This window comes from Theropithecus gelada, chromosome 8 (genome assembly GCF_003255815.1).
Source record: "Theropithecus gelada isolate Dixy chromosome 8, Tgel_1.0, whole genome shotgun sequence".
NCBI classification, from domain to species: Eukaryota; Metazoa; Chordata; class Mammalia; order Primates; family Cercopithecidae; genus Theropithecus; species Theropithecus gelada.
The window spans coordinates 122,346,749-122,358,767 of NC_037676.1; the positions used below are offsets into that span (position 1 = coordinate 122,346,749).

General features: G+C 37.3%; 1 protein-coding gene across 1 annotated transcript in view; it reads left to right on the forward strand.

Moving 5' to 3' along the window:
- The window catches only part of COL14A1 (collagen type XIV alpha 1 chain), a 242,278-nt gene that overhangs the window by 20,440 nt on the left and 209,819 nt on the right, over window positions 1-12,019 (forward strand). Inside the window, exons 2-3 of the mRNA XM_025394901.1 lie at window positions 2,063-2,187; window positions 9,862-9,978. Coding sequence (XP_025250686.1) covers window positions 2,100-2,187; window positions 9,862-9,978 — 205 coding nt within the window. The 5' untranslated portion in view covers window positions 2,063-2,099. The remainder of the gene's footprint in view (window positions 1-2,062; window positions 2,188-9,861; window positions 9,979-12,019) is intronic.

Sequence of the window (12,019 nt, forward strand, 5' to 3'; positions counted from 1 at the left end):
TCATCGTAGTGTTATATGTATAAAGGAAATTTGGAAACAACCTGTATTTCCAAAGAAAGGTAGGTAAAGAAGTTGTGATACCACTATATATATATATATAGTAAAAGGGCATTTACTGTCATCAGAATACACTTGAACAAGGAAATAATAACAAAAGGTGTATTCTTTTTGTTGTACTTTGTTGTAGTCTGAATTTTTCACTATGAAAGCTCTTTGTTTTTGTAAGAAGAACAAGGTATTTCTAAAGTGGAAAGAAAGTGATGTGAAGCCTGATCTTGTAGAAATGTTTTCCTAAGATGCTTCTACCATGTCTGATTATGCCTATGTGGTTAAAATCCTGGCTCTACTCACTAGCTTTGTGACTTGGGCAACTTCTCTGTGCCTTGTTGTCCATCGGGAATACGTAGTAGAATTGTGCCTACTTCAAAGAGTTGCTGTGAGGATTAAAGGAATTTATATGTGTACTTAGAGTAGTCTTTACATATAGCAAGGGCTCAATACATTTTATGGTGAATAAAGTAAGATGACTTTTTGGCGTGAACCATGGGAAAAATTCTACTCAGCTTTTGGTGTCAAAAAAGCTACGTATCTCCTGAAAAATATGTTGTAGTTAATCTAAAAATATAGTAAGCTTTAAAGCTTATTATGCTTCCTTCTTGCTTTACCTGCTAATTCATAAATTTGGAGCCAAATTCATGGTTACCTTTACCAGTTATACAGGACCAGATCCATTTTCTCTGTGCTCATTTAACTCATTACTTTATTGTTTTATCACCAAAATTTCCCCTTATATTAGGATTGCTGGATCAAATATATGACACTCAGTTAAATTTTAATTCCAGATAAACAACGATTTTTTAAAAATAGTATTTTTCAACTATTGCATAGAACATACTAACATTAAAAAATTACTTGCTGTTTATCTCAAATTAAAATTTAACTATAGTCCTGTATTTTATATGTTAAATCTGGCACTCTTATCTTATCCATTAGGTTCATTTATTATTTAGTTGCTTCAGATCCTTTGTGGGATGATATTGGGAAATGAATGAATGAATATATTAATGAAAAAAATGAATTAAAAATATGCCTTGGGTAGAAGAAAACTTTGGAGATATTTTCTTAATCTCTGAGGGAAAGACTTCAGAATTTCTCCTCTGTAATGACCTATTAATAGAATTATAATCTATAATTTGTAGAATCGTCTTTGAAAGTAATACCAAACATTCATTGTTTTTCACACTCCATTTCTGCCCCTCTCCCTTTCTCCCTCCTTCTTTCCTTTCCCTTTCTTTCCTTTCTTTTTCTAAAAGTTTTTTAATGGTAAAATTTATATTATTAATTATTATGGATATATAATAATTATACCCTTTCTTTTTTTCTTCTTCGTTTTCTTGTCTTCCATTTACCTTCCTTTCTCTCTTTTGCTTGTAGCTCTTCTTTCATTGATATCCCAATGGAAATGAACAATTTGGAAGAGTTTTATATTCACTTATGTTAGGAAAAAGAAGAACTATGAGAAAAGATGAAAGGATTAGGGGTTATTCAACCCAATGAAGGGAAGTCTGAGTACTGCAGTCTTTTAATATTAGTACAAAATGGTTTTTCAAATTCTCTTGGATCACCAGTAGAAAGGTCCTATATATTTGTCCTTTGTAGGCAATATAAGGCAACAGTAGGAGTTTATGTGAACTTTATGTGATAAATATGGGAGGAACACTGGCAAGGACATTGGGATTGACGATAATGCTAATTTCAGGTAAAATTATGAAATTTATCCATTTGGGAAATTCAGTATGCAATTTATGTCCATAGGGAAGAGTCACAAAGTACATTCTGAAGCTCTCTCCCAAATATTTCAAATCATTCTCTCCATTTACAGCATCTTCTAAAAAGTCTTTTCCTCATCAGTTTGTATTTTAGAGTGAAATGCACGATGCTCTAGGGAATTAATTACTTCCTGACAATACTAATCCATGTTAGCTTATTTGCCTGTCCTAAATGATTACATATACTTTATTTTCAGCCTTCTCAAAAATGTCCCCATTCTCTCTGTTTCTAGGTGGCTGCTACATCCCATGTAAAAAGCAGAAAATAAAATGAAGATTTTTCAGTGCAAGATGCGGTACTGGTTGCTTCCACCTTTTTTGGCAATTGTTTATTTCTGCACCATCGTCCAAGGTCAAGGTAATTGAAAACTTGGAGAATCAGTAGGGTCTGGGACTCTAGCCTTCTTGTTTCTGATTATCATTCTTATTTTATTTATCCTAACAATATATTGGCTTTTACTGAGTTTTACCAACTGTTTGCACTGTAGGAATATACACATCTTTGATGAGGATTATAACCTCACCAGCGACTGAGCATAGTGATTTTGTGGCAATTGGTTAAACAGGTCATTCTTTTTTTTTTTTTGAAAGAGTCTCGCTCTGTCGCCCAGATGCGATCTCAGCTCACTGCAACCTCTTCCTCTCAGGTTCAAGCGATTTTCCTATCTCAGCCTCCCAAGTAGCTGGGACTAGAGGCGTGCACCACCATGCCCGGATAATTTTTGTATTTTTAGTAGAGACAGGGTTTCACCATATTGGCCAAGCTGCTCTCGAACTCCTGATCTCGTGACCTGCCTGCCTCGGCCTCCCAAAGTGCTGGGATTACAGGTGCAAGTCACCATGCCCGGCCTATTCTTAAAGTGCTTCTGAAAAGCCTGTGCAAGTTTAACCAGTGAAAGTCGCATTTTTATGTTACAATATCAGTTATATTAATAACGCTATATTAATTAAATTGCTTTATGAATAGAGCCCTATTTTTACAGCTCTATTAATAAAGAACTGTAATGTGAGTGTGTATGTATCCTAATCATGTCTTGTCTCTTACATAGTGTACAGGAGATTTCTATCACTTCATACCTGATCACAAGGTCAGGAGATCGAGACCATGGTGAAACCCCGTCTCTACTAAAAATACAAAAAAGAAATTAGCCGGGCGCGGTGGCGGGCGCCTGTAGTCCCAGCTGCTCAGGAGGCTGAGGCATGAGAATGGCTTGAACCTGGGAGGCGGAGGTTGCAGTGAACTGAGATTGCGCCACTGCACTCCAGCCTGGGCAACAGAGCGAGACTCCATCTCAAAAAAAAAAAAAAAGAAAAAGAGAAACAAAGTCAGTGTGGCAGGTAGAATAATGTGCCTGCAAAGATGTTGACATATGAATTTTCAGAACTTGTGAATATGTTATATGGCAAGGGGAAATTAAGATGTCAGATTGAATTAAGTTTGTTAATCAGTTGACCTTAAAATAGGGAGGTTAGCCTGGCTTATCTGGGTGGGCCCAATGTAACTGCAAAAAGCTTTAAATATGGAAGAGGGAGACAGGGCAACCAGTGTCAGCGGCCAGGTGAGAAAAACTTGACTGGGTACTACTGGCTTTGAAGATGGAAAGAGGCCACAAGTCAAGGAATGTGGGAAGCCTCTAGAAGCTAGAAAAGGCAAGACAATGATTGAGTGATTCTCCCCCACAGAAAGAAATTCAGCCCTTCCAACACCATCCTTTTAGCCCGGTGAGATTGATTTCAAACTTCTGACCCCTAGAACTCTAAGATAATACATGTCTGTTGTTTTAAGCCACTAAGGTTTTGAAATTTATTACAGTAACAATAAACAACGAATACAGCTAGTATTAAAGACATACAGGATGGCTCATGTCTGTAATCCCGGCACTTTGGGAGGCCGAGGCGGGCGGACACGAGGAGATGGAGACCATCCTGGCTAACACGGTGAAACCCCGTCTCTACTAGAAATACAAAAAAAAATTAGCCAGGTGTAGTGGCGGGCGCCTGTGGTCCCAGCTACTCGGGAGGCTGAGGCAGGAGAATGGCGTGAACTCAGGAGGCGGAGCTTGCAGTGAGCCGAGATCATGCCACTGTACTCCAGCCTGGGCTACAGAGCGAGACTCTGTCTCAAAAAAAAAAAAAAAAAAAAAATACAGGAAATTAATTCTCGCTCCTTAAATTGCTTATCCATTTAGTCTCTCCATTGAATATTTTATAGAAAATGTTCCCTCTCCAGGACCTGTGAACCTACATTGGCTCAAATAACTGTTTTGTTTTGTTTTGTTTTGTTTTTGAGACAGAGTCTCGCTCTGTCTCGCAGGCTGGAGTGCAGTGGCCTGATCTCAGCTCATTGCAACCTCTGCCTCCCGGGTTCAAGTGATTCTTCTGCCACCACCACGCCCGGCTAATTTTTGTATTTTTAGTAGCAATGGGGTTTTACCATATTGGCCAGGCTGGTCTCGAACTCCTAACCTTGTGCTCTGCCCGCCTTGGCCTCCCAAAGTGCTGGGATTGCAGGCGTGAGCCACCACACCTGGCCTCATATAACTGTTTATACCTGGATTATTCCAGCATCTTCTTTTCAAGACAAGTTGTTAAATGAACTAGAGTACAGAAAAAGTAATATGATGGCTGTAGGAGAAAAATGTGTACAGCAATAACAGAGTGATGGGATCCATACTTTCTTAGAGTTTCACAGTAAATATGTACCTGGTTCTAGCAATGTTTGTTTTGGACAGTTACAGGAAGGAGCCACTGAAGGTAAAATAACTGTCATTTAAAAACCTCAACACATGGAAAATTGGAGACTTTGCATAGGGGCTAGCTTTAACTTTATAAAGACCTCTGTGTTCACACGTTGACACATATTTCTTGCTGTTGTTAGTAGCCAAACACATTTAAAAAGTTGAGAATGTTTTCCTTACTGCTGTTTTCAGCATCTTTATAACGGATTATGAAATTACAACATATGAGGTTCTAAACCACATTAAAAAAATATCCCCGTAGCATATCCTACAGTAAAAGTCTCTCAAAATTTTATTGCTCTGATTTATAAAACATTTAGGCAGCACATTTAAATGAAAAAATGACTAACATAAAAAGCTAAAGTTTTTGTATTTTATTTTATTTTTTTGAGCTAGAGTCTTGCTATGTTACCCAGGCTGGAGTGCAGTGGTGCGATCATGGCCTCCACGTCCTGGGCTCAAGTGATCCTCCTACCTCAGCCTCCTGAGTAGTTGGGACCATAGGTGCATGCAACCACGCTCAACTGATTTTTGTATTTATTTTTTAGAGATGGGGTTTTGCCATGTTGCCCAGGCTGGTTTCAAACTCCTGGGCTCAATGAATCTGTCTGCCCTGGCCTCCCAAAGTGCTGGGTTACAGACATGAGCCACTGCACCCCGCTAATAATCTAAAAACAATTTTTTTTTAGATTACTTGGAAAAATAGCCAAATAGTTCTCTGCTGTTTAAAAGTCTTTTAAAAATAAATATAATTGGTTGCCCTATCAACTTAGCACCCTGAAATATGATTTTAAAGAGGTAAAAACTCTCAGTGTGATTTCATACTGCATTATCTTTATCAGCCAGAAGTTTTTGGTTGCAAATAAAATAAATTTTCTCTGGTCAACTAAGCAAAAATGTATTCACCAGTAGGTAATGCAGTAGCTCATATAATCAAAGTAAAAGTAAATAATCAAGCTTTGAAAAGGACAGGAATCTGGGAAACCCTCTGGGATACAGTCTGGAGAAACTAGTGACCATTTTCCTTAGGGCATGTCATTGGAATGACTGGAACTATTTTCCATCCTTGCATCACTGGAGTCAAGTTTCAGATTCTTGGGAGAGTCTGCTTGACCTGGTGTGAGTGATTTTCCCAGCCTTTAGCCAGGGGAGGATGGCTGGCCCTATGCAGTCGGGGGAGGCGGTGTTGTTCCTTGGAAGAAAACCAGGATGCTGTCATATAAGGAAGAGGAGATGCGATTATGGGTAGGGAAGAATACAAGATGTCCATTTCAGTGTCCCTGTGTAAAAACTAGCGTTTTAATAAACAAATGTGAATATTTTATTAAAATAAGTATCTTTACGTAGAGGGTTACTTGACAAAACCGTAAGCGTTCAAATTCAGATGAGAAGAAAGGAAGGAAAGAAGGAAGGAAGAAAGGGACAGCCAAAAGTCAACCCTTTAATAAATAGATTTTGAAATAGAATTTCCTAAATGCTTGATAACAGTGAGACTTCAATGGCATGACATAAACATTTCTCTCCTGCCCATGAGCCTCTATGGGAATGATCGCAGTGGTATTCTTTGAGCTTAAAGAAAATCTTCCTTCACAAACAAAGCACAGCACAGCACAGCAGAACAAAAATGCCTCTACACTTTCAGTGGCAAGCCTAACCCTGCAGTGGAGTGGAAGATAATGGGTAGCCACTCCTCAGTCGTCCCCCTCAGTCTCCCTTTGGGATGATGTTTATGTATTCACAGATCTTATATCAGACCTAATTTCATGTGCAATCTCATCCTTTACACTTAACCATGCAAAAGATGAGTCTGTTGGTTTCCTCTGGGCTCTTGGTGTGTGCTGGAAATCAAACTTTACACTTGATGTTTGTCTTTTTGAAAAGATTAGGATTTGAACTGACATAAATTTTGAGTCAAGTTCATGCAAGCATTTATAATTATTAATGGAAGTTAAGCATATGTTAAAAAAAAGTACTTCCTTTGTGCTTGCAAACAGAAAAATCATGGGTCTGGTATAAAATGTACACAAAGGTTTGTTCCATGAGATAAGAGCAATTATTTCTCCACGGCACTTACAGCATTTCTGTCAGTCGTGCTGCCCTTGCTTTGGTTCCAGTCCCAGTGCCTTCTAAAAGGGGGAAAAAAGCTAACTTTGAAATCCACAGGTGTGATCTTAGGCCTCTTTCTTTGTTAACTAGCATTTCTTCTTTCCAATATTTTTTTACCCTAAAGGCAAAAACCTAAAGAAAATGTGAACGTTATGTTTAACCAAGATTTCCTTTTAATGACTGTGAGGGTATTTATGCTTCTATAGACAATAGATGTGGTCTGTTGATAAAAGGTAATAATGATATTGCTTTTGCCTAGCAGTTGTAATGGGACTGTAGACAGTTTAATCACTTGTAAATTAATAAAAGAGTTGAGTATTGATGGATTTGGTTGTTGCATTTGCTTCAATGGTTTTGCACTTTGTTTTCTTGAGCAATTGAATGGAAGCCGATGCCTCTCTTGGTTCTAGAACACCATCCAGATTATCTGAACATGGTCCACATTGCCCTCATTTTCTCCTGGAGATTTAGAAGCCTATCTATTGACTAAAAGATGTTGAGGGCTATAAACTCAGAGAACATTTAAAGAATAGTAGCATGGATATTAAAATTAAGACTTTTTAACCTAGGAATCCTGAATGTTGTTTGCTGTTTTGAGATGTCAACACACCTGGAGTGCTAATGGAATCATTGACTCTCTTGGAATTTCCTAGATTGAAGCCTCCATCCTATTTGTACTTTTCCACTTGATGGTTCCCAAGGCAGCTTTTTTTTCAGCAGCTCATTCATGCAGATACTTTGACAATGACATTTACTAGTCCATGACTTGATTTGAGTCAGAAACTTGCATATATTTTGTAACGTTTTAAAATTCTTACTTTTAATTTTCTTCCATAAGTAATAAGAATCTATCTATTAATAAATTTTCTTCTCGAGTTGATGACTAAACAAAATAGTAACAGTTTTTCTGTTCATTCAAATGTTAGGTTCAGGCACCTTCCTCTTCCATTTGAAAAAAGTTATTCTTATGACAAATTTATGTTTTCTCATTAGCCAGAGAAATGTAGACTATTTCTTCCATTCATGTCACATTGAGAACAGGAAGCTAATGTTTTTATTCTGCATGGCTAGCATTCTCTACTTAGAGACAGTAAAGGACAAATAGAAAGAAACTCTATTCTTAAGATTGTGTCTTTCAGTGCTTACTGATTTCAGAAGATTTCATCTGATTTCGGTTTGTGGAGTAGTAAATTATTCATTCATCTAGCTCAATGAAGGGTGACTTCTTTTTTTTTTTTTTTTTTTTTTTGAGATGGAGTCTCGCTGTCTCTCATCCAGGCTGGAGTGCAGTAGCCTGATCTTAGCTCCCTGCAGTCTCCACCACCCTGATTCAATTGATTCTCCTGTCTCAGCCTCCCGAGTAGCTGGGAATACAGGCGTGTGCCACCACACCTGGCTAATTTTGTATTTTTAGTAGAGATGGGGTTTCACCATTTTGGTCAGGCTGGTCTCAAACTCCTGACCTCAGGTGATCCACCCGTCTTGGCCTCCCAAAGTGCTGGGATTACAGGCATGAGCCACCATGCCTGGCCGAGGGTGACTTCTTAATATGAATCATCTTTCAAAGAAACAGTGCATTTCATCTGGGGTCAGTATGTGAACTTGGGCAAGTACCTTAGTTGCACCTTGGTTCCTTTATCTATCAAATTGGAATAGCAATGTATGTTTTGAAGATTAAGTGAGCTTTTAAGCTGAATCATTACATGAAGTAGGGGAAAGGGAACAAATATTTATTGAACCCCTATTATAATGCATTATATTCATGATATCCATTATCCTATTTACAGTTGTCATCTCTCCTTTGCAAAAAGTATCGCCATCGGCTTTTCTAAAAATAAAGAAACTAAGGTTTTGGAAGAAACAATAACCTGCTCAGGGTTATTAGCTAAGTGGTAGAACTGGGAATGAAACTAACATCCATATCCCGTGTTCTGCCCCATGCCTATGTAGGAGAAAGTTTGTTTCTTTTCTCTACGCTCTGTTTTTTTTTTTTTTTTTAAATGAGAAAGAGAGGCTGGGCTTAAAAGTGGATAAAAAAGGTTAACTTTTCCATTAAGTATTAACTTTTCTTTTCAACAAACTCATTTAGAGAGTATGTAATAAAAACCTTCTTACTTTTTTTGAAATACTGGAACATTTGTGTAGTGTCCCAGAAATGTGTTTTGAAGTTTGAATGACCTACACAAAAAGTAATACAGCTCTACTCGTTTTTGTAAACTGTCAGAAAAGATAAAACATTCTGGGCTGATTCATGACCATGTGCTTTGTATCTTTCTGATAGATATAAATCAGCTATCCTTGAAAACTGGATCCAAGTTTATAAAACATAATTATCTTTTACTTGGTCCTGAATGCCTTTACAATCATTTTCTCCAATGTTTTTAAATGAATATCTTATTACCATAATATATCCATAATAGCAGTCTCAAATTATCATATAATCAATCAAAAATATTGAATTACCAAAGTGAAAAACCTAAGGACATACAACAGGTCTCAGTAGAGTAGATTATAGAAGCTTACATGTTTCAAGGAGAAAAATTTATCCTTGTAACATAATGAAAGCATTTTACAAAATTGGCTTCAATTATTAAACTAGGCTAGAGTATTACATTCTAACAGTTGGTCTTAGTTCTTTGTCATAAGGTCACTACTGTTTGACAAATGGATATCCCTTGGGTAAGAAACAAATGCCCTTAGGTTTGTGTTATCTTGCAAACTGATCAGTTCATTAATGGGGTTTAAAAAATAATATATATTATGGCTAGGCACGGTGGCTCATGCATGTAATCCCAGCACTTTGGGAGGCCGAGGCGGGTGGATCATGAGGTCCGGAGTTCAAGACCAGCCTGGCCAAGATGGAAACCCCGTCTCTACTAAAAATACAAGAAAATTAGCTGGGCGTGGTGGCACGTGCCTGTAATCCCAGCTACTTGGGAGGCTGAGGCAGAGAATTGCTTGAACCCAAGAGACAGAGGTTGTAGTGAGCTGAGATCCTACCATTGCACTCCAGCCTGGGCAATAGAGCGAGATTCCATCTCAAAAAACATATATATATATAAAATACATATTTTGAGGCTGATGTAGTCTTTTGTGTGTATTTTGGTTATACTACTTTGACTTTATGATTTAACAAATAGAAGCTTAAATGTTACAATGTTTACATCATTTTTGTTTTTCGTTTTCAGTGGCTCCACCCACAAGGTTACGATATAATATAATATCTCATGACAGTATACAGATTTCATGGAAGGCTCCAAGAGGGAAATTTGGTGGTTACAAACTTCTTGTGACTCCAGCTTCAGGTAAAAACAATTGACTGTGTTTTGTAGAGCATTAGCAACTTTTCATGCACAGGTAACTAAAAACATGTAGTGCCAAGCACTGTGTTGGGATTATTTGAAAGCTTTTTGTTTTATCTTTAGCGTTTAAAATCTTACCATCTAATCAAGGTAATAATGTTCCCCAAAGAGTAAAGAGTGACTCTTGGCTCTAGTTCTTTTTAGACCAAATTATCAGACAGTCAACAAGTTTTATTTTCTCTGTTTAGACATAGAAATGAATACTTTGAATTCATTGGAACTTAAATATACAATGCACCTGAGTGTCCAATAGTTTTGACTAGTTGAATAAACTATGATTAATTAACTCAACAGAATAATATTCAGCATTATACATTAAAATTATAAAGGCTAAGTGGATATTGTGAAAATAAGTGATAAGGCAGGAAAAGCATAAGATGAACACATTTTTTGATCATGAGTAGTTATTTAAGGACGCTTTAGATTAAGCATCTTTATTTTAAAGTTGATGCTTAAATGATGCCTAAAGATACTTCATTATTTAAAGATGCTTTAAATTAAGTGTCTTTAAATAATGAAGTATCTTTCAGCATCATTTAGTTGAATTTTTCTTTCTCATATTTTACGTTTTTATTATACGAATATAATAAGCTAAAATAATACAGACCATGTAGGGAAACTGCCTCTGTTACCTGGTTGTTAGGAAGATGAAGATGGGATCAGCAACTGGATTGCTTGAATTCAAAACTTGATTCTGTCACTTATAAGTGGTGTGATTCAGGCCAGTCGATCACTCAGTGCCTCACGTTTCTTCTATGCAATGAGCAAACAATATTTGTACCCACCCCGTGGAGTCTTCTATGAATTTGCACCTCAAGGTTGATCTGGGATCAGCAGCATTGGCATTACCTGAGAGCTTGTTAGAAATGCAGATTACTGGGCTCCACCCTCAACCTCTTCAACCAGCATCTGAATTTTAAAAAGATCCCCAGGTGATTCCTATGCACAGTAAATTTGGGAAGTACCAGTTGTGAAGACTAAAATAAATATAAAGCCCTTAGAACAGTGGTGCCATATAGTAAGTGCTCAGTAAATGTTACCTATGATTATCATAAAGATGCTTTTAGGTCCCATTACTTCTCCAAGGATCCATTTTCGCACAGTACATAATAAATACTTAATAATACATATTTGTATAATATATATTTATGTAAATATAGTAATTATTCTTTTTCTTGGTGATAAAGAGGGTTATATGGAACTAGACTCCTTTCAGTGGTAGACCTTTTCCCAAAAGATACAGTGAAGGAGACAGATGCTGTATTGTTCATTAATGTGGACGTCTTACTCAGCACTTGATATAAACATTCCAAAAAGACAAGCAGATGAAACACCTGGTTTCTTGCTTGGTCATCAAAAGGCCATATCTTTCATTTATTTTTAAATTTTTAAAATTTTTTGAGACAGAGTTTCGCTCTTTCTTGCTCAGGCTGGAATGCAGAGGCGCGATCTCGGCTCACTGCAACCTCTGCCTCGTAGGTTCAAGTGATTCTCCTGTCTCGGCCTCCTGAGTAGCTGGGATTACAGGCACCCACCACCATGCCTGGCTAATTTTTGTATGTTTAGTAGAGATGGGATTTCACCATGTTGGCCAGACTGGTCTTGAACTCCTGACCTCAGGTGATCCACCTGCCTCAGCCTCCCAAAGTGCAGGGATTACAGGCGTGAGCCACCGCACATGGCCTGACATATCTTTTATTAAGAAATATTATCCGTAGGCTCATTAGAATGACTTCTGGTTGAGCAATGCCAGATGTCCACTTTTCCCATGGTGGCGTACAGAAGTGACTTGCTTATGGAAAACAATATTCTCAAGCCTGGGTCAGAGTTTTCATTTTGGAGTATGACTCAATTTTGGAATTTATTTGATTTTTAAAAATATAGCTTATTTTTAAAAATAAGCTATCATGGGAAATATAAATTTAAAAGATTCTTGAACATTTATGAGTCTAAAGGTCAAAATACAAGTTACTATTTTTTAGAA